Below are 22,278 nucleotides of genomic sequence, written 5' to 3' on the forward strand. Positions count from 1 at the left end.
AAAACTTTATTTTGATTTGATATGAATGATATGTCAAATTGAGCAGCATTGAAAAAAGAAGTGAGGCTGGATTGATTATAATATATCAAAATTTTTAATAGTTTCAAGTCCATCGCCAAATTTATCATCTTGATTCTTAAACGAAGCAGCAAAGGCGATAAAATATCAAATTTTTAGATACTTTAAATACTTAAACCTATTGCACTGCAGATGATCCTTGGATCCTAGAGGGTGACAGTCGCAGTTGTGGCAGGAGGCCAGAGGATTTCCCCACTGATGATCCGGACACTGGTCACACTTCCTGCCCCCGTAGTAGGGAAGACACGAGCACGAGCCAGTCACCTGGAACGAGAAACTTTTTCCGATTAGGTTTCGTATTTAAAAAAAACACAACGCAATTAGTTTAACAAAAAAGGGATAATTTTTTGAAACCCAGCCAAAAATTAAAAAAAAAAACGTTTACTATGCCCAAATTTGATTTTTTTTAAAAATCATTTCACTAACAAAGAAACTTTTTAGATCTTTTCATTGAAAAGATTACTTTTTGATCATAATGGAAACTGGTTCTAAATTCCATCTTCGCATGATTCGTTTATTACTTTTTTAAATTGAACTCAAACTCACCGGATCACACATATTTTCACGAGACCCATAACTCGCACACTCGCACGGCTGGCACCCCTCGGGGTGTGAAATGTTAAAGTGGTTGGGGGCACAAATAGAACAGTCGGCTCCCATCACATTCGGCTTGCAGTAGCAGCTGCCAGTGCGACTGTCACATCTGCACCCATTTGGACCACATGTTTTATCCAGGGTTCCAGCTCTGTTGCACTTGCAGGCTGAAAGTTACCAGTTTTTAGAGAAAAACAAAGAAATTTTTCGGAAAAATACGGAGAAATTTTTAGAGAAACACGGAGAAATTTTTACAGAAAATGTTCGGAGAAAACTGAAAGGTTCTTCAAGGTTTAATTTCAACATATCAATACTGCAATTTTAAAAAAAAGTCACTTTTTTTCGGTACTTTTGATAACTACCTCAATTACTCTTAAATTTGGCTTTGTAATCTGATCTTTAGGTGCTGATTCTTTTTTAAAGAGAGGATAGAAGGTCAATTCTAACAAATTTTTTTATTTGCTACGATTGGAATGGCAACGATTTGTCCAATAAAATGGTTCGTTTGCCATAGTGAGTTTAACAGTAAATTATGATACATGAAGTGTGGACTTGAATGTTTCAGGTGCTGATACTTTCCTCTCCATTGTACATTGCGAGGTGGTATGTACCAAGATGGATAATCAGACTGCATCGAATCAACGGAATCTGCAGATCACCAAACGTGATAAATAGGCGATATATGTGCAACATATGCTAATATGCATTACATTACGAAACTGTCAAATTTAAAAAAAGCACCATTTTTTCGACAGCTTTACTAAAGGAGAAACATAATGCTTCAATTGATTCAAATTTTGAAAAGTATCTATGCAAGGGTGTTTGACGTTCTCGAGGGGGAGGGGGGTTTGGGGACATTTTTGGACTCTTTTTCAAAGTTGAATCGAGTTTTGTTGTCGCGCTTCTTCCATCCTCCTTACTTATAATATAAACTTCACCTGAAGTGTTGTTTGGTAAGTTAATCGGAAATTAAATTGACTAAAAATTAGTTCAGGTCCCCACCTGAACAACCCTCCTCTGGTTCTGTTGGGTCTCCGTGGAACCCATCCGCACACTTCTCACAGTGACTGCCGTCTGCATTGTTCCTACACCCCAGACACACTCCTGTCCTACTGTCGCACTTGGCCGAAGTGTCCAGTTCATTCCCATTGCAGTCACATTCGGAACAGGGAACTCCGGCTGCTGGGTTTCCGAAATAGCCAGGTGCACATTCCGTGCATAAATCGCCTGAAGTACGCACAATCATTCGGAAAAAATTTCGGAGAAGTACTAAAAAAACGTCACCTATTCTGGCGTTTTAGTGGAATATTAAATTTTGAGCCGCTCAAGTGTTGTCATGCTGGTTTATATGTTTATATCACTTAGTTAACATAGAGAACACCGATTTTTGCTTATGAACTACCTTTCTCAAAATCCGTACCTTTGTATCCTTTGAGACAGGAGCACGTGACCGAATCTGAGTTGTCAGCGGAGCAGCCGGAGGCGAAGAAGGCGATGCTCTTGTTCATGCTGTTCCTGAAGGTGCCTGGACATGAGCACGCCCTGCACACCGAGGGGGAGGTGCTTCTATCCAAGTAGAATCCATCCTCACAACTGGAAAAAAATGATAATGAATGCAAATCAGATATTTCTACTGCCTTTTCAATGAAAGTTCAAACCAGAGAAATTTGCAATAAAATCGGGTGGGATCTGTTCTTTGATGATCAATGTTAGCCATTCCAAAACGACCACTACTACAGCTACTTTTTACTGAAGAAAATATGAATGTATCTTTCAGGCCAAATTTTCAGATTTTCTGAATTCTTGTAATGTCTTCTGCTGCATGTTTTTTTGGGTATATACATTTATGGTTGTCCCAAAACACGGTCAAAATGAAGTTAAGGAAAATTACAGTTCACAGTTGTCTCCGGCACTGTTCTGTGTACATCCGATGCACTTTCCGCTCTCCGAATCACAAGTGGTCGCCCTCCCATTACACTGGCACTCCTCGCAACGCGGGAACCCGAATCTTCCTGCCAGGCACTGGTCGCAGTTCTTGCCAGAGAAGCCAGGTTGACACTGACAGCTTCCGGTTTTGACATCGCAGTATGTTCCTGGTTTGGTACCAAGTACGTTGCAGCTGCAATCTAATCAACCAAGGAAAGTTAAAAAAAATACAGAGTAATGAAACCGATAACCGCTCCTTTTAACCGCCAAAAAGCGCCCCCTTCCCCCGTATTTAAGTCTGAAAAGCGTAAACAATCAGACCTTTTTTTCTCTAAAGTTATTCGTTTCTAACATGCGTAAATCACCAGTCTAACGCTCAACGAATATCCTTACATTTTCAAATCATTTTGTGGCTAGTAATTTTTTTTATTGTATAGCTTGACTTAAGGTGATTTTGATGTCAGTTACAAAAATACCGGTGTTCTTCGAAAAATGTTCAAAAAAACACAAAAGAGGGGATCTTTTGGTTTCGGTAAGCTCAAACTCCTAAGAGGGGCCGCCCCTTCCCCCTCCTCCCCCTTCTCCCCCTAAACGGCCCATGCTCACCTTGGCATCCGTTTTCATTTGAGATATTGTAGGTGCCGGACACACATTGGTCACATGCTCGACCAATCACATTCGTCTTGCAGTCACATTGACCCCCCAATGACTCACACTGTCTGCTGGCACCTATCGTTCCATATTTGTCACAGCCACAGCCTAAGCAAATAATGAGATGTTTTAGCATAATGTATGTAAATTTAAACAGGAAAGACCTCAAAAAGTAACGTTTTTTTAAAGTTTTTATCGACCTTCAATTGTGTTGATTGGTTTCGTTTAAACCAGTTGAAATACAAACAATCCGAAATAACCAAGTATATCTAAACTAAACGTCCAATTTTTTTTTCTTCAATTTTTCCTGCCCTTAAGCGTAAAATGAAAACTACATCATCTTTTTGGAGTTTATTTTTGGAAAAAAAAATATAAACGCCACAAAAAAAACCTAAGAAAGACAAACTTTTAGCCCCATTGTACAAGTCAGCCTGCACTGCCCTTGTGTACATCAAGCACTTGTCAGACACATCTGAGTGACCCTTCTGACCCCCTGAGAGGAGAGACAGTTGCTGCTCAATGCAGTAGCTGGACAGAAGCTCCTCGTCTGTCAGTCCAAACTGCGACATGGAAGTGGCTTTGGGGTGGGGCACTAGCACAAGCTGAAATTTGAATAACAGTTTATTGTAGGTTAGAAATTGTAATCATAAAAAAAGTTTCATCAGCTTCTTCGCCAAAAAATACGTTGAAAAAATTTTGACGGGTGCTCGTATTTAAGTTTAATGACTGACCACCAATATAATTATTTATAGGAAAAAAGTTTCGCCACATGCAAATTATAGCACTCTCCAGACACATTTACGACTTCAGAAATCAGAGCAGAAGAAGAGTTAATAATGAAAAACAAAGAAAAAACAAAAGAAGGCTTACTGAGTCTATCTGCAGTGTAGTATGGTAGTCTACTGACTGGTCTATCGTCAACACTAGTTCCACAGGGATGTCCTCATGCATGCACAGCAGAGTGTCATCTCCCAACTTCACCCAGCTGTAGCATAGAAATGTGATTAATATAGGCTCAGTTTTTAGTCAGCCATTTAGGGTTTCTGAGCCGTTGGACTTTCGCTAGGGTGCGGGCGAATTTTGGCGAGTGGTGGGTTATTCGGGTGTGTTTTAGTTTTTTTTTCGCGCAAAATCAGGTACCACAAAAAATCAGCGGATGGGTCGGACACCTTCAGTCATGAATCAAACGACATTAAAAATTTCAAAAAGTTGTCTCTTTATTGACGAAACATGATAGAACGACCTCGCTTAACTTTTTAATAATAATGATACAATTTTAACTTTGTTTTAGTACCAAAATTTTCAGCTGTTAACTTCTAAGCGATGCTAATCGTCTATTTTGCAGTTTTCACCTTGTTTATTTGTCCTATTTAAAAAATTCTGTATTTGGAAAAAAAATTTGTGTGGTTTCTCTACATAATTTTTCGCTTAACTCCGAATTTCCTTTCTTTAATCAATATAAACTTGTTGTGCTTCGGCCCAACAAACGGCTATCCATGTTGTTCCGACCACTAAAAATGGTGAAGAATGTTGTATTGGAAGTTAGAATGGGCTGAATGATATGAAGTTAAAGCCTTGTAAGACGTAATTCCGCTGGTCTTGAAATTTTTTCAAAAGCTTGCATCTGTGTTGAGAAAAGCCAGCGCAAATTTTTGAATTTTTGTGTTATTTCGAGCAAGTAAAGCAATCGAGTAGCCCTCTCTCTACAAAAACGCTGGTTTTTGCTTATTTCTCCTAAAAGAAAATTATTTTAAGCGGTTCCTTTAGCGCTAAGGCAGAAAAAAGCTGCAGAAAAATTTTTTCGTTTTTTTCATTGTTGTTTTTTTGGTTATTCAAAAATTGCAAACACTTGTTGTCAGTAAAACCTAAGTCATTAATTTTCTACGCATTTTTTTCTAGATATCTCTATCAGCTATTCCTATTTTTTTATTTGGTTTGAGAAAAGAGTATTTTTTTAACATGATATGCATAATTCATAATAACATTTTAAGATGCATATTTCAAGAAAAAGCTATAATAATTGCCGAGAGAGATATATCACAAGCAATACTGCTCAACTGAAAAAGATATACTGGAGAAAAAAAGGTAGCCATCATGTTTTCGGTTTGAAAAAAAACATATTTAGAAAATTGGGCTGAAGAGTAACTGCAACCCTTTAATAAAAATTAAACATTTTTGAACAATTTCGAAGTATCAAAAAAATTAAAATTTTGAATGTTTTGGAATTATTTATTTCCAAAATTAGTATTTGATTGATCTGCGGCGAAAAAATTGTTCTGGAAACCTTTTTTGTAAACTCAATTTCTCAATTACGATTGGAACCTATTGCTAATTAAAAAGTTTGACAAATTTTTGGGTTCATGTTGGCTTTTTAATTACAAAAATGGCTTTTCCCCTCCTCGGATAATAACAAACTAGAAACCTAGTAGATGAATTACTTTGCCTGCCGCTTTGATTTTTATTTATTCGTTCTTTTTAAAAACCTATTCAACGAACTGAGATAAAAAAAAAACAAAAAAAAAGAAACAGAGGTTTTATATGGTTTACAGTTTAAATTTATTCTATAGACATTCAGTGGCATAAATAAATGAGGAATATTCTCTTCTTGGTAAGGAGAGCTTTCTAGACTTTTTATTTAGCCTTTATTTGATTGTTTTTAGCTTTTTTGACGTGCAAAAATTAAAACGCTGTTATGCCGATGGCCATATGTTCGTCGACTTGTATGAGTATATTGATTTGTTTTATACCAGTCCTTCTTATATCCAATAGTACAATATGGAGCTCTGATCTGCTGCATAGCTAGAAAAGATATTCTCAAAAAACATAATAGATGCAAAATAAAATCAGACCACCCTCCCCCTCAATTCTGGTTGCCTTTGGTATAATTGTGCGAGATCCATTTTTGGCTGCACAACATCAAAAATTTCTAAAGGCGCCTTTGGAGCCAATAGAACTAAGTTTGAGGAGACGCGCGCGCCAAAAATATTTTTTGGTCAGTTAAACTTTAAAAGTGCGGAAAACGTCCATTTAAGCCTGTTTTTTTAATTAAAAAATGTGCTTGCGGCGCTGAAACTTTTTGTCAAAATAAATTCCTTGTAGCATTTTCAAAGAGCTTGGAAAATCAAATTGGTCGATCTAAAAAAAGAGTTCGACAAAAACTTTCTTTTTTTTCTGAAAATGCTGATTTATTTCTGTTTTTTTTCCTTCTATTTTTTAACAATGACAACCTCACTCGATAGGGCGAAAGATTTTTTTCTGGGGTTTTCTTTTCAGTGAACTTATTAGGGTAAGATAATATCTACTGAAACACTCAAGAACACAAATATTTAAAAGCTAACATTTGTTGTTCTTACCATTGAAAATGGGAAAGAAACTTGCATTCGGGTGTGTTTCAGTTTTTTGTTATCCACGAGAAATCAGGTACAACAAAAAATAATCGTAATGGGCCCTTTCATTTTGAAAATCTATCAATCGTAATTTGAACGACCCTAAATTTTTCAAAAAATTTTGCCCAGTCAAGAAAAGTTTTCAGTTTGAAAATTTTCAGCTTGAAAGTTTGAAAGTTTTCAGCTTTAGTCTAAATTCGAGCCTGAAAGTTTGAAAGTTTTCAGCTTTAGTCTAATTTCGAGCTAGTAAAGCATGCGAGCAGGCTCTTAAAAGAATAAGCCCAGAAAATTTAAATTGAAATTATTTTAGCGCTACCTTTAGAATGAAAATCTTCAAATTTTCAAACAATTTCTGCAGAAAAAAATCGAAAAATTGTTATTTTTTTTATTTGTCATTTTTTGACTGAAACTGTTGCCCGATTTTACATTTTTAATATGACTGTCTAATATGTCCTATGTCTAAGTTCTAGGACTAGACATATTCGATGGAATTAGACAAATTTGAAAAAAAATGAAACGTGTTTTTTGTATTTTTAAAGAGTATGGTCAAAACATGCTGCTATACTTGCACAGCCACCGGCTATCATTGTTGTTCCGACCATTGAAAATGGGGAAGAATGTTGTATTCGGGTGTGTTTTATCTTTTTTTGACGCAAAATTAGGTACCACAAATAATCATCGGAATGGGTTGATTGATATATCATATTACAGCCCTTACAGTCGTTATTCGAACCACATTAAAATTTTCAAAAAATCTCGTCTTATTTCGAGAAAATAAAGTTTTACAGTCTTATTTGAACTGCTTAAAAGCTTACAATAGCTTAAAGTAAAACGTAAAAAACCTAGTTTACTCGATTTAATGATAGGGTACTTTGAGTATTTTGGCGCTTTTTTGAATTAAAGTTTTTAAAACTGCAAAATTAAAAAAAAAATTGATTTTTTTAATTTTTCAAGTAGCTTTTCTAAAAAAATTGTTTTTCAATTTGCTTATTGTACTATGACTGTCGATTATACCTAGTCTCCCGTTTTTTGTTCAGCTCGTTTCATCACACCACGCCGACAAAAACGACAATTGTCTGAAAAAACTTTGTTGAATTTTTTAAGACTATAATTGGAGCCTTCTGTGCCACTTGCACAGTAACTGGCTATCCTTGTTCATGTTTTTTTTGCGATAATCGATTGAATTTGTATCTGCAAATGTATTTTTTCTCTGCTCATACCTTTAAAAGAAAAGTCCATTAGAAATCAAATCCAAATTTTATAAGGCTAGTCTTCTCTCACTTCTAATGTAAAAAGAACAAAAAGGCAAACGAGGGAGGGGGGAAGGCGGGGCTGTTTTATTCAAACAGTCAGTGAACTATGATTACGGTTGAGGCAATATCTCTCAGCGAGGAAAAAACAAGTGCAAATCATAGGCGCATCAGTGGGACTCCAAGTTAAACATCTCGTGTGTTAGTTATTACCCCCTCTCAAAGACAAAAAAGTCTTTAAAAAACTATAGCCCAGCAATACAATAACTGACCCCCAAATGGAGTTTGCCTGTGTCATGTCCACTTTGAAGGCCATAGCTGGACTCTTGTTCAGTCCATACTCCATCCGGCAGCCACTCTCCCACTTGGGTCCCATGCTGCCCCTCTCACTCTCCTTCCCACTCAGCACAAACCGCACAGACAGTTGGAAAGAGGGACCCTCGATCTATCAGAAACGAATATTGTAAACAATATTTGGATAGTTAAAATTTCATTACTCTGTTCCTATTCTTCTAAAGATAATTTAAAAAATGTTTTTTTTTCATCACTGGTGTTACAGTTTAAAAAAACACGGAGTTCACTTTCAAGCGTTTGGTATTTCAAACTATATGCCATTAGAATGATTCAAAATAACATGAACAACGATGGTAAAAAATTCTTTTTATCAAATTGAAGAAAAAATGAAGATGGTATTTGCTAGTGAGTTGAACAAATCAAAAAAGAAAACTATAGTGCAGTCAGATACTAATACGTTGCGCATAATGTTCTGATTGCAATAATCATTTTTACAAAAGAAAAAACAGAACAAAAATTAATCTGATTGTCCACGCGACACCGTCTGGCGTTTTTTGTCATAGCCGATTTGCCAAGAAAAACTCCCGAAAAACACGTTGATCGCCACAATAAATAAACTTATCATATAAAATATAATTTTTAAGACTTTTTTTGAGTTTGATACTAACCGGCTTGATTCGCAGAAAAGGTATGAACAATAGCGGAACAGACGTCTTCGGCAACTCCCCCTGACCGATCTCAAAACTCAAACTCTCGCTCGGCCTCATTTCAACAAAGCCATCCCCAGTCCAAGTCTTGTACCCGTGGTCTCGAAGCACAATTTTCCTCGAAACTGATTGGCTGTCCTCTGCTTCGAGATGAAAGAAATCGAACCCAGGTAGAAATGCACCGGGTGCCACTTGATCACATTTCTGACCCTGTAAAAAAAAACAAAGCGTGGAGCCTTTTGCCGGTAACATTTTATAGAGGAAACAATGTTGGTAAGTTTAATTTCTATAATTCAATTGATGACCAAAGTTTCGCAGCCCATGATGGCGTATTTACTACATGTGAACCGCTATGAGCAATCATGATAAACAACTGGCTCCTCCCAGTTTCGGCATAACAACATTTTTTCTGTCGTGACGTCAATTTTTCCACTTTATTACGAGCATTCATGTTGAACAAGCCCGTGTATGCAGTAAAATAAAGGTTGCGAAAACGTTTTTGAAACTTTTGTAATAAAAAATGACTAACAATGAACCCATATCGGCAGTCACATTTTCCCGTCTTCCCCGAATCACAAGAGGGCGACTTAGATCCCCCAGGAGCACAGCCACATGGCAGACACCCGTCTGAACTCTCAAATCCCAGACCATAGTAGCCCTGCAGACAGGTGTCGCATCTGACCCCTGTGACCTTTGGTTTACAGAATACCTGGCCTGTTTTGGGGTCACAGATGTCGGAAGTGACGCCGCGAGGGTCGTAATTGCACACTGAAAAATTGAAGTCTTATACCCTCACGTCACTGACGCAATGAATTTTATTTTTATCTTTAACTTTAAAAAAGGATTTTTTTTCTTTCTTCGATTGAAATCAGTGAAAACATTTTCTAAAAGTTCGAGTATATCTAGAGTTTTTACGCTGTGGCTTAACAGTGTTTGGCATATAAAACCAAGCCCGAAAAAAAAACAATTGGAATGTTTTGATTAGCTAATTTACCAAGATTCACAGTTTAGGCGACCAAACCAATGTTTGTAAAATCTCACAGATGCAGAAACAAAAGGAAAGAAAAAAGAGCCCTCCACTCTACTCACTTCTGCAGGGGAATCGGTCCGATATTTGTCTTCCCAGCTGCAGATGATAACCCACTCTACATCTGTCACAGTGGGACCCCTCCGTCTCATCATCACAGTTCACGCACTGACCCCCATCGCTCGCCCTGGGGTCAAGGTCAAACTGGGTCTGGTTGAAGCGACACAGGCTCGCGTGATTGTTGCATTTGCACTCTAAAACGAAGCATTGCAGTCTAAATTGACTCCAAAACCTTTCTCTGAAATTACAAATGGAACTAGAGCTGCAGGTGGCTGTGCAAAAAGCACAGAAAGTTCCGACCACAGTGGGATTTGAACTGGTAACCTCTGCATTCGAATTGGTTGTTTTGACTCCATGGCTGCCACATGAGTGCATTGTACATGGGCATGCACCTCTCACAGTTGGTTCCCTCTGTGAAATGGTCGCACTGACAGACCCCGTACACTTTTCCGGTTTCGTAGCCTTCGTACGGGTTCTTGGGGATGCACTTGGAAGCGTGCCCGTTGCAGAAACAATTTCCACGAACTTCTAATTGAGAAACTGAAAGCAGAACACCAATTGCTTTTTAGACTGGTTTACAAATTACCCAAAAAAAGAGTTTTTCTATCAATTCATTATTGATTTTTGTATATATGTTTTTAAATTCCAGGTAAAATTCTTTCAAAAAAAAAGTCTCAAATTATTTCACAAAGTTTTTAACAAAAAAAAACTATTTTACGTATCTTCTTAAAATGTGCCATCATTTGTAATGAGGTGAAGAGGGAGGGTGAGAGGGGAGGTATAATGGATCAACTTAACATTACCTTCAACCCCCTTCCCCCTCCCAAAACCCCTCCCCTCCCCAAATAGACCAAGTTATGATCCTACGCCCCAGCGGTCAAACTGTAACATATTGTAATGTAATATATTAAAACAAAACATCTGAATTAGACTGACTGGAATAGAAATATCTGGCTCGTTCATCAGCTGGGTCAGCTTGTGGGTTTGAAGGAAGAGCATGAAATTTCACCAGTCGGATCCGGATATTGGTCACCAGTCTGAGCTCTTTGGCTAATTCTGATTGGCTGCTCAATCCACCAATGAGATCCTCCATTTTGAACACTACCTTAAGCAAAAAAAGTCAGTTTTTGTTTAAAAATAGTCATTTTTGGCATCAACACAAAAACAGTAAACAAAATTCGTTTAAGGTAAAATGAAATTTTAGCTGATTAACCACAATATTATGAGTCAGCAGGGTTTTTATGGGGATGTTAGAGAGCTCTAAGCACAGAATGAAAAAAAGGGCGAAAGCACCAGATTTTTTCATTTCGGATTGTGAGTGAGATTTCACTCAAAGCTTAAAAGGTTTGAGCGGGTTCCGACATCGAATTCATAAATTTAAAATGGTTTTCAGCTCAAAACTTGAATGGCTTGAACGGATTTTTTGAACTCCGTCTGATGAACTGACTGGTTCTTTGACGTCAGTCATGTCCTGGTAACTCTGCTCGCAATAAGCCTCCCCCTCCTTCCTCGATATCAAATTGGGCACAGTGGGGAACACTCTGAAGCAGTCGTGGGAGTAGTACTGCAGAGGCACCCACAAGTCCCCCTCTCCGTCGTCCGAGGAGGACTTCTCAATCACCATCGAGTGGGGTCGGAGGAACTTGAAGGTCACAGAGACAGACTCAAGGTCAAATGTCGATTCCAAGTCTAACTCGATGTCCACTTTTTCCACGTCTGAAAAAATTAATTATCATTCCATCGTGCGATTGAAAGTTTTAATAGGTACCATCATTTTCGACGAGGATCCCCAAAATTTAGTTCCAAATTTTTTTAAGTATAGAGCTCGGGTTTTGCTATTGGAGCGTTTTTTGGCGTATTTTCATAAAATATTAGGAAGAGAACTGTTACCAATTGATGATAAAGGTTTATCTTATTGGATCTTGTAAGATGATCTGTACCTCGCAGAAGTCTTATAAGATCATGGCTAGATATACGTACTGTTTTCCAAGACTACGGCAAGCTTCTTCCGAGATAACAATTGGCCATCAAATAGGATTGCAATACACCAAATTATATAATTTACTTCTGCTTTTTTTTCGTTTTTTTTAAGGATCTCAAGCTTTAAAATAACGAAGTGTTTTTCAAAAACTAACCTGTTTGTGATTGCCACCAGTAAGGCTTCCTCAAAAAATTCTGATCTGAGCTGACCACATTTTCTATCAAATGAGTCTGTTCTGCGTCATCGTCCCCATACGGGAGTCGAGAGTCACATGTGAAACAATCGACCCTAGCCGCAAATGCTGCTGTCGGATCTTGCACACAGTAGGTTGAAGGCCCGTCTAAACCACACGTTGAAGATGCTCTTAGTTGTCGCTCTCTTCCAACCAGCAGATCGCCAGGGTCTAAAGGCGTGATAACCGAAAATTGCAAAAAATAACAGGCTAACACAAGAGCTTTTAGCATAGTTATTGTTAATGAATCAAAGTCAAACGTCTTCAAATTTTGTCAAAATAAAAAGGAAAAATTGAATAAAATAAATTAATTTAGAGAAAAAAATGAATAAAAAAGCTAAAATGTTTGAGGTCAATATAAGTATATTTGTCTTAGAATAGAACTAAATTAAAGAGATTTTTCTCCACAAGTTTTTGAAACGTTTCAGTTTCTGAAGCGTTTCTTCTAACTACAAAACATTACGAATGCAAACACGTGGATTGAAACGTTGGTGTCCTAAATTGTGTGCAATAGTGGGAAACATTTCACGTGTAATTTGCCTGGGAGTTTCAGCTAAAACAAAGTAAGCTTGTATTATTCCGCACCCTTGGTTATTAGTTGGTGAAACAGGCTTCTCTTGCAGGTACTAGAAATACACGCTTCTTTAGATTCAACTGGCAAAGAAATATGAAGGTAAAGAATTCATGCCAATGACACGGGTTCCAAAAACTACATGTGATATGCAACAGACTATGTATGAGAGCAATGATTACTTAGTATGCACGAATTGCCAGTCAGAAACATAAGAGCTGTGGAAACTTAAAACCGTAGCTAATAGAATTTTCAGACAAGGGTTCAAAAAAGTCCAGAGTTTTCAACATTGGACTCCCGGACTAAAGATCAATTCTATGAAGTTGATTCAACACAGTTTTTAAATCCAGATTTTCGAGTTGGACGTCGATTTCCCAATGAAGGCTCAGATTTTTGTTACCATTACAGAACGAGGAACTTTGGATCTGGGTGTTTATTATCCGCCCAATATCATGTACCACAAAGAAGCGCCAGTTTTAGCCGAGCCATATCATTATATTACAGCCGTTTTTTGGAGCAAGAATAAAAAAGGTAGAAACATTTAACTATTCTCGAGATAAAACGGCTGAAAAGTTTTGTTACTTGGACTAAATTTGAGTGAGTAATCGTTTAAAATTTAGAAGTAGAAACGTAAGTCTCGTGGTTCACGTGGTACAGACGTGGATTTTTTTTTCACTCAACTGAGCAAATGAGCAAACAAGTCTCCGTTTGTGACGTTTTCATACAACGAATTAAGATACATGGCTGAATTTTTGACAGATCAAAGATTGCTTGAAGTTGATTGTGAAAAGTTTTAATATTAATAATAGTAGATTATTTATATATATCCTATGTTTATGGTATATTTATGTATACTTATGTATATTCGTAGTATAATAGAATATTATACATATTATTAATTCATTATTAAACACACTTGTAAATAGCAAAACTGAAATAAAACACGGATAAACGGTTGCAATTCAAGCAGCACAGAATTTTTGAACTACTTCAATATGGAAAAACTCTTTTTTCAGAGTGAAGTCGTTTTTTTGCGAACTATGCTAGAAGTCTGTAGCAGAATTTTATGAATAAAAATCAATTATGCTGGAGTTATGTTGTCAAATTCTATAAATTCAAATTTAATACTTTTTAATCGATTAAAATTGAATAGAATTAAAAAAAAAACATTTAAATTGGTTATAATCAAATAAAATTGGTTATAATTAGTTTTTCGTGATTTGTTCTAAAAATCTCAAACACAGTGTAGTATATTCAAAACTCTAATGTTGCTTTTGACTTGATATACGTTATTCATAAAATGAGATTTGATTTGCTCTAAAATACGCTGATCTTTCTTTCAAATTTTCGGCTAACAATTTTTCTCATAAAACTTTCTCGTTTTTTTTTTGCTGAACGAGCGTTATAAAATTGAGTAGGTTTAGGATTCAATTAGACTGTGAAAAAACCAAGAATTGATGAAAGTTTTGTAAGTAGAGATTATAATTCATTGTAATCAAACATAATGGGTTTTAATGGTATGTGTTTTTACGAAAGTAATTGGTTATGATGACAATAAAATTTTTTCATGGTCTTAACTCGCAACAATAATGGATTGCAATGATAATTTTTTAGACAACGTTTTATTAATATAATTGATTCTGAAACTCGGTAACGGTACGATGCGGTAAAATTAGCAAACAGAATTTCGAATAAGGTTACAATTGACACAGCAAGTGAAAAAACCGAAGAAAAAAACTTAAAAAAAAACATTTATTTAGTTTTTTCATTATCAACAATAAGGCCGAACTTTTAAACGAAAAAATCCATCAATGAGCCGACTGAAGAAAAAAGTCGACAGGCGATTAGCTGAAACTCAGCCAAAAATGCTCGTCAAGAAAGTCATATTGAAAAAAGTTGCATGTAACACTCAAATAGAGTCCATGTTAGCTATAAAAATAGCGGGTGCAAAGTGGATTTCCCAAATTGAAAACTAAACCGACATAGCTTAAGTCGACATCCATGAAGTTGAATACTTATTAGCAGAAAATTAGTGTCGAAGCTGTATCATTATAGACACAATGGTTTGAGTTCTAGTTATAGCATAAACCAGTAGTAACTGGTACCCACCCTGTAGCTAAATTTGAATAATTCTGAAATGGAGCACATTCCGATTAGATCGCAAGCGTATTCCGAACTAATCGCAAGTGTAAGTCTCAACTCGAGCCAGTAGGTCTTGTAAGACATCCACTCGCCAATGAAAACGCTTCATTGGAGAAATATTTTTGGGCGATTGACCAAAAGCATTTCGTAACAAAATTTCTTAAAAGTCAACCCAGCCAATTTTGTAAGATTGTTTTCATCCGTGTCTAAAATAATTCCAGAGAAATTGACACAAGAATTATATGTTTTTTTTTGCACCGTTTAACACAAAAATTGCCACTCTCTTTCTCATAATTTAAGAACAAACTGTTGACGAGTTAATTATACAAGCAAGAAAACAACCCCCTTCCTGGGAACAAAAGTCACAAACAATAACACAGAAACCAATCAAAATTTAAAAGCAAAAATCCGAAAGACTTTGCAAAATTGTTAGTATTTGCCAACAAAACTTATAGGTCTACCCGCACTGAAGTTTCATGGATAATAATCGATTATATTGGATTTTTGTTGACAGTCTCAATAAAATTACAAAAAAAATCGATTATAATTGATTAAAAATGGATTATAATGATACTATTTTTCTAAGCAATAAAATCCGAATATAATCGATTATAATCAATTATAATCGATTATTTTTGAAAGAAAATGAAACTCGTTTTTGAAGCAAAATAATCCATTTTTAATCAATTATAATCGATTATAATTGCGAACTTCTTCTTTTAAATTTTCAGAAAAACTGTTACCAAGGTCAGTTGCCTAATTTGGATTAAATTCTCTTCAATATATTTTTCATAAGTTTTTTTGACAATTTTTTTTTAATTTTAGAAATTTTTTTTGAAATTAATCGACCTCAAATTGACTTTTAAACGCAAATAGCCCCAAACATGACAAAATGTGAGTAGTAATCCTTCGTAATTTTATATTATTTTACCCTGCCCTGGAACGTATATATTATACCCAGCGCTGGAACGTTTACATTATACCCTGGAACGTTAATATAGAAACTATTACTTGACTTTTTTGGTCGAGGCTGGCAGCTAGTATGGTAAATGCTTTCGCAAACTAAGAAGACTTGTTAAAATCATAAAATTTGAATTCTACTTTACTGGGGGGCTTGAATTATGCATCCTATAAATTTTTGAAAAAATCTTTTTTGTTTGTTAAAACCATTTACCATTTTTTTTCTGCCCATCTCGACCCAGATGTTTTCAGCTGCATACCTAATTGTAGAGCGAAATTTTCTGAATCTAATGGGATATGAAAAAACTTTTGAAACAAAAAATTCCGCTAGATTCCGGAGACTCAAAATATTTTTTTTAAAATTTTTTCAGGATGAATATGCAAAGAAATAAATAATTAAATGGGGGAATATTTAAATTGGGGGAATATTTAAATATTATAATGGATTTAAATTTTTCCAAAATAATCGATTATAATCAATTGAAAATCGATTACGTGGTCTAAATTTGACATGATAATCGATTATATAGACAACATTTTAGTCAACAAAAATCCATTATAATCGATTATTACCCATGAAGTTTCGATGCAGGTAAATCTCTTAGAAAATTTAACACATTGGAATTTTCTAGAAAAATTTATTTCAAAACTTTTATTCTAGTTTCTACAAACTTTCAACCTTTTTGAACATTTTGTCTGGGTCAATTTTTACTCACTTTCAGGCTCATGCGAAACCAAAATTTCGCATTTTAATTAATGATTTTAAACAACTTGTTTTTTTATTTCTGGTAGCTTGATTTTAATTATATTAGGAAATCGAAAAATTTTTGAAATTTTACATTGCAGCAATCCCTAATAAGTTTAACTACTATAGAATGATGTCTACTTTGCATTTAATTGGACAGAACCATAAAACATGAACCATAACTACAATTGAATGATAACTACTTTGCATTTAATTGGACTGAACCATAAAACATTGGTTTGGTTGGACGTTCTGCAACCAGCCATTTGAGCCAGTTGTTCAGGATTACGCAAATGTAAGCGGTTTCCGCAAAACGTAGAAGGATTCCGCAGATTCTAAGTTCGTGCATGAAGACGAACAAATAATAGCTAATACTAGATTTGATTTCCAATCTGGGACCCAATATGGGAAAAAAAGCGATTTGAAGGACCCAATCCGATTTGAAGGACCCAATATGGGAAAAAAAGCGAAGAAGCAACATCAATATTAACGTTCGCGTTAAAAATTGTACAATGGGTCAACGTTGAGCTGCAGGTTAAAACCTCTGATACAATATCAGAATCAATGCTTCCCATATCTTGAAACTCTCTTTTGATAAAACACCACTTCATCCGACATCCTGAAACTCAATATAGATATCCAGCAGCTAAATCATGGGTTTCATCTGAAATCCTGAAATTTATACCTTAGTTCGATGGTGTGCACCTCATCCTGAAATTGTGATTTTATCTAGTATGAACTAATATAGAGACGTAACTAATTACACTAGTAATGTTGACGTTTCCGCGAAAAATAAGATTTTCGGCTGCGGAATCCGCTTACAATTCACAAAATGCTCCGTTTTTTTTCCACGTAAAATCAGGTACTACGTTATTCATCAGAATGGATCGAGTAGCATGTTTAAATTTTTTTCTGTTGTGATGCGAACGACAGTTCAAAATTTTTTTTTGTAAATTGCTTTTTTTATGTTTTCCTTATTTCTATATTTTTAGTTCAGATTTTCATCGCATAAAATGACACTAGTTTGAATGACACTCGCACAGTAACCGGCTATTCTTGTTTGCTTTTGCACCCGTATATTTTTTCTATTAAAATTTCTTTTAAAAATAGAAAAATTGCGAATAAAAAGGCTCAATCAACATAGCACAATCGATTTTTCCTCCACTTCTGAGAAACTTGGATAATAACAGTTAATTGCAACTTGTAAAAATAACTTAAGGCGAGGAATTGTTAAAAAAAAACATAACATTTTTCTGAAAAAAAAATCATCTGCTCAACCTATGTGTGCGACAAGGCAGTTAGTTATTAGAACATTTTCGAGCAGGGCTAAGCATAACAGATATGAGACTGCTAAAATTATGATAAATGCAAACTGTACTAAAAGGCAATGGAATCGTTGAGTAAACATTGTAGTATTTGTCAAAGGCCTGAAGACACTTATTTATATTGCTAAACTTATTATAATAGCTGCAAGAAGTTTGCTTGCTGTGTTTTTTTACAGGGACTAGATTGAAATTTGACATTTGCATTTTTTCTAGCACTCCCTCAAATTTTAATTACTTTTTTATTTGAAGTCTAATGTTTGAGCATCAGAAGATTTGAAGGTTCCAACAAAATTTATTTGGTTGGACGTATCAGCTGCCACAATTGGATATTTCGCAGGCTATCGAAACGAGAAATTCAGCGACCATAAACGGTACTGCACTAACTTGCGAACAGTTAGTAATATATTAAAATAAAAATGTTACTTTTTTAAAGAAACTGATTCATCGATTATTTGCCAAAAACTATCAAACTACAGTCGTAATATGTTTAAACACAACAGAAAGTACATGCAAAAAGTTAACGTAAGCAGTATATTTTGCTTTGGACTGATTATTTGCTTAAGCTTTTGAATTGGTTATGGTAAGACGGCCAACATTGCAAAACGTACCATTGCAAGACAATATGTTCGAGGCTCTTTAGACGTTTGAGCTTAGCAAATTACCGAGTCAGAGAAATAACATCATTGTTCAATCTTGTCTTTACTTCAGAACTAAAGTTACTCTTTCAAACAGCGTTCTTTCAAGAAAACAGCTAGCCTCTTTTGTTAGTTTTGCCTCCTAATTCGAAACCCACGTAGAGAATTCTTTTGAACCCAAGCTCTGGGCTCAAATTATACAAGAAATTATTACTAAGTAAACGGTACTGATTTATTACTTCTAATGAGGCACCATTGTGGCAGAATTGTTGCACTCAAATTTTCTCGATTCTAATTCCCAAAATTATTGTTACCTATTAATTAACGTAGTTTATTAGTCTTATAATAAATTAATAATTCATCCCTAATTGAAATTAAGTTTACATAAATTAAATATCTGTTCATTCGAATAATTTGTTGCCGCAGTAATAAAACTTTGGTAATCACAGACTCAAAGCTTTTAGAAAATCAGTTTTTTCCGTACATTTTCAGTATTTTCCGGAATTTCACCATGTCAGCATTGACTAAAAAAGCGTCTCACAAGGGTAGCCACAAATCCAAATCAAACCTGGGCGAAATTTTTCTGGTTCAAGGACACCACATTTATGACAAGGTAGATTTAACGCCAATATCAATCGAGCTAGACAAATCCCATCAACCTGTTACAAAAATTATATACGATAGGAAAATATTTAACTTCCGAATCAGAGTTTTCCCTCTTCTTGCGAATCCCGGCGAACAAGCGCCGTGTTTTACACTTCTAAGGAACTACGAAGATTTTGCTGAACTTGACAACCATGTACATACATGTACTGACAACATTCCGAAGGTCAGAGGATTGCTTCAGCGTCGAGATTTCACCCAACTTGAAAATATACAGAATCTTCCGAATCCCAACTTCGAAGAATCCGTTTCTTACGTCGGCTTACGAGACGCGTTTGCGAATTACATATCACGGTTGAACACTCTAATCAAAGAGAGCCCGGAGAGTACTTTAATGTGTAACGAGGTTCTGAACTGGTTTTGTCTGGATAATATGGGGCGCCAGATTACAGTGATCCAGAAGGACATCAACCAGCCGGGACTGTACACTGGTCAGTGCGTGAAGGAGTACATGTCGCAGTGTCAGAATGAGTTGTCGATGAAGCCTGGAGATCCGATCACTGTGCTCAAGATATGCAAGCCCTCGGAGTCTGGATGGTGGTATGGAAAGAACAAATTCGATGTTAGTAATTTAATGATAATTTTTACCACCAGCCAAACTAAGGGTCGCACGTGAACACTTTACATTTCGTCAGGGGCTCGCCAATATAAACTATTTTTTAAGAGGAAGATTTTAGTGGCCAAAAAACGCCTAAAAACGTCGTTATCGGCCTCTGATTTTTTTTTAAAATTTTGACCACAGCGTTGAAATTTTTGATTCACTTGTGGGAATATCTAGTGTATTAGGGGACCTCAGAAAATTAGTTTAAAAAAATAAGTTGAAAAAAATCGCGCTTTCGCATACAGCCTAGACCCGACCCTATTTAAGACAATTTATCGGCTACGACGGAGAGTAATAACATAAGATCTGTTCAAATTAGGTTTTCACTCGTTCCTGCATAGAAGATATTTTTTGCTAGGCTATTTAGATATCAAATAATTGTCTTTTAACACTTGAATTTTTGACCACAAAAACCAAAAACTTTTGCTTTATGGATAACTCAGTTGCATTTCCCGAAGAAAAGTTAAAAACTGTGGAAAGTATTGCTCTAATACATACAGCACTTAACCTGTTAAAATGAAGTTAATCGCGATCAATTCACAATAAAACATGAATTCGAAATATTGATTATAAAGATGGTTTTGTTCAGGTCGGATACTTCCCCTTCGACTGCATTAAACTCCTCGCCACCGATGGAGACACTCAAGAACTGCTCGATTCATTCGCACCTCGAGTGAGCGAGGTAGCAAAAAGGCACGGGAAAAAAATAGTTACCCTTAAGGAACTCCTCGAAAAACGACCGAATCAGGAGGAACTGCGACGTAAGAAGATCCTCAAAGACCTTCCGGCTCTCCAACCTCTAAGCCACTATATCGAAGAGCAAGAACGGACTCCTTGGATAGTCGAGGTATGTGTCAACTTTATCAACAAGTACGGAATTGTCAGCGGAGTTTACAGAAAACCGGGAAGCATCATAAACGTCGAGTTGCTTCAAAAGTTATTCTCGAGAGGTAAGCTACGAGTGTCTGCGGACGAGTTGATTGCTTATTCTGAGATCAAAAATGATCGCTATTGCGTCGCGTCTTACCTCAAGCAGTTCTTTCGCGCTCTTAAAGATCCTCTGATTCTTGCCGACGTTTTCCAAAAATGCGAAAAAAGTCGACTTGCAAATAGAGACCTGGACAGTCGGAAAGAAGCTTATATCGAGGCACTTCAAGGTCTTCCGCAAGACCATTGGAATACTCTGAAGCTTCTAATGACTCATTTGCATGAGCTTTCAAAAGAAGATCATATCACAAACATGAATGGAGAAAACCTGGCTAGAATCTGGACAAGTAATTTGGTCAGACACAAAACACCGGAAACACTGATGCCATCATCAGACCTAGATGCTATTGCATTGATGAAGGCTAACGTTTGCCAAGACGGCGACATTATTGCCGATTTGATCAAGCTAGTCCCTCAAATCTTCGGATACAAAAAAGCGGTACAGAATATTGACAAGTTCTTAAAGGCGAAACGAACTGTTAAAATGAAATTAATCGGGCAGGATGGGAATATGTTCCGAAGTAACACGGAGTGCGACTTGACGACAGTCGAAGGCAAAAAGAAGTCGTTTTCACCAGATATGTCTCGAAGAATGACAACGGATTCGGTTTCTGGAAAACTTTCTTCTACTCAGCGCAGGAGATCAAATAGCTTGCATCTTGCTGAAAATTCAAATGAGATCCCTGAAGCCGACGAAGACGACGGAACAGACTCTGGTCAGATGCTTGGGGACGACAAAGAGAACATAATTGGTGCCAAAAACAAGCAGCGTGGTGACGTATCAGGAACCGAAGGCGAAGCATGCCCCATATCAGTTATTCCTGTAAATAAAACTCGTCATCAGGTGACAGCTGTTACCCCTGAAGCTGGAATGGAATATAGTGGTCCCGAACCACCAGTACTTCGACCGAACTCCTCGGCTAGGAACTCGTCGAATAGCGAAGACAGCGGAACTGCTTCGGTTTCTGTCATAGGACGAGGATTGTCAGTTCATCAGTTTTGACAAGTAAACAAAAACTACAAAAACAGCTCATATAATTGAAATGCTTATTTTATATCGCACTAAAATTCGATGATTATGAATCATCAGATGTTTATTTAACATAAAAATTATACGCTTATACTTCATTACTTTATCCGAATAACATTCTGAGCCTTAAATTCTGCCCACATTTTTCATGGAATAAGAGAGAACCAATTTATACTACCGTTAGTCCCCAAAGTATTACGGCAAAGATACACCCAATCGAGGCCAAACCCTGTTGAAAAAATTTTTTAATAAAAATTCTACACAATCTAAGTAAAACACCAAGTACACAATTCACATTTCCATAAAGATTCGAAAGTACAGCCAGTTGCGACCAAATTTATTTTTAAAATTGCCTTTTCAAGTTTTTTAAAACTAAATAGCCGATTTTCTTATCTCAATTATTACTCGCTCGTTTACTCCGTCAAATAAAGAC

The 22,278-nt window shown here is 36.2% G+C and overlaps 2 protein-coding genes across 2 annotated transcripts in view; one reads left to right on the forward strand and one right to left on the reverse strand.

Moving 5' to 3' along the window:
* The window catches only part of LOC134846372 (laminin subunit beta-1-like), a 47,487-nt gene extending 34,676 nt beyond the window's left edge, over positions 1 to 12,811 (reverse strand). The window contains exons 1-16 of the mRNA XM_063863692.1: positions 12,109 to 12,811; positions 11,421 to 11,689; positions 10,910 to 11,078; positions 10,298 to 10,513; positions 9,976 to 10,167; positions 9,416 to 9,654; positions 8,848 to 9,096; positions 8,158 to 8,330; positions 4,120 to 4,234; positions 3,656 to 3,851; positions 3,205 to 3,357; positions 2,564 to 2,798; positions 2,093 to 2,265; positions 1,675 to 1,899; positions 625 to 839; positions 197 to 342 (exon numbers count right to left, since the gene is read on the reverse strand). Coding sequence (XP_063719762.1) covers positions 197 to 342; positions 625 to 839; positions 1,675 to 1,899; positions 2,093 to 2,265; positions 2,564 to 2,798; positions 3,205 to 3,357; positions 3,656 to 3,851; positions 4,120 to 4,234; positions 8,158 to 8,330; positions 8,848 to 9,096; positions 9,416 to 9,654; positions 9,976 to 10,167; positions 10,298 to 10,513; positions 10,910 to 11,078; positions 11,421 to 11,689; positions 12,109 to 12,418 — 3,275 coding nt within the window. The 5' untranslated portion in view covers positions 12,419 to 12,811. The remainder of the gene's footprint in view (positions 1 to 196; positions 343 to 624; positions 840 to 1,674; positions 1,900 to 2,092; positions 2,266 to 2,563; positions 2,799 to 3,204; positions 3,358 to 3,655; positions 3,852 to 4,119; positions 4,235 to 8,157; positions 8,331 to 8,847; positions 9,097 to 9,415; positions 9,655 to 9,975; positions 10,168 to 10,297; positions 10,514 to 10,909; positions 11,079 to 11,420; positions 11,690 to 12,108) is intronic.
* Positions 12,812 to 18,453: 5,642 nt separating this feature from the next.
* LOC134846373 (rho GTPase-activating protein 32-like) lies at positions 18,454 to 21,981 on the forward strand. Its single transcript, XM_063863693.1, has 2 exons — positions 18,454 to 19,789; positions 20,418 to 21,981. The coding sequence occupies exons 1-2, from the start codon at positions 19,076 to 19,078 to the stop codon at positions 21,816 to 21,818; spliced, it is 2,115 nt and encodes a 704-aa protein (XP_063719763.1). The 5' UTR covers positions 18,454 to 19,075; the 3' UTR covers positions 21,819 to 21,981.
* The last annotated feature ends 297 nt before the right edge of the window (positions 21,982 to 22,278 follow it).

Source organism: Symsagittifera roscoffensis, chromosome 5, assembly GCF_963678635.1.
Source record: "Symsagittifera roscoffensis chromosome 5, txSymRosc1.1, whole genome shotgun sequence".
Classification (NCBI taxonomy): domain Eukaryota; kingdom Metazoa; phylum Xenacoelomorpha; order Acoela; family Convolutidae; genus Symsagittifera; species Symsagittifera roscoffensis.

Bases quoted from the DNA above. Each gene is read 5' to 3' on its own strand.
- LOC134846373 (XM_063863693.1), top strand. From the start codon at position 19,076: ATGTCAGCATTGACTAAAAAAGCGTCTCACAAGGGTAGCCACAAATCC. The intron at 19,790-20,417 runs GTTAGTAATTTA...GGTTTTGTTCAG, and splicing joins ATGGAAAGAACAAATTCGAT to GTCGGATACTTCCCCTTCGA.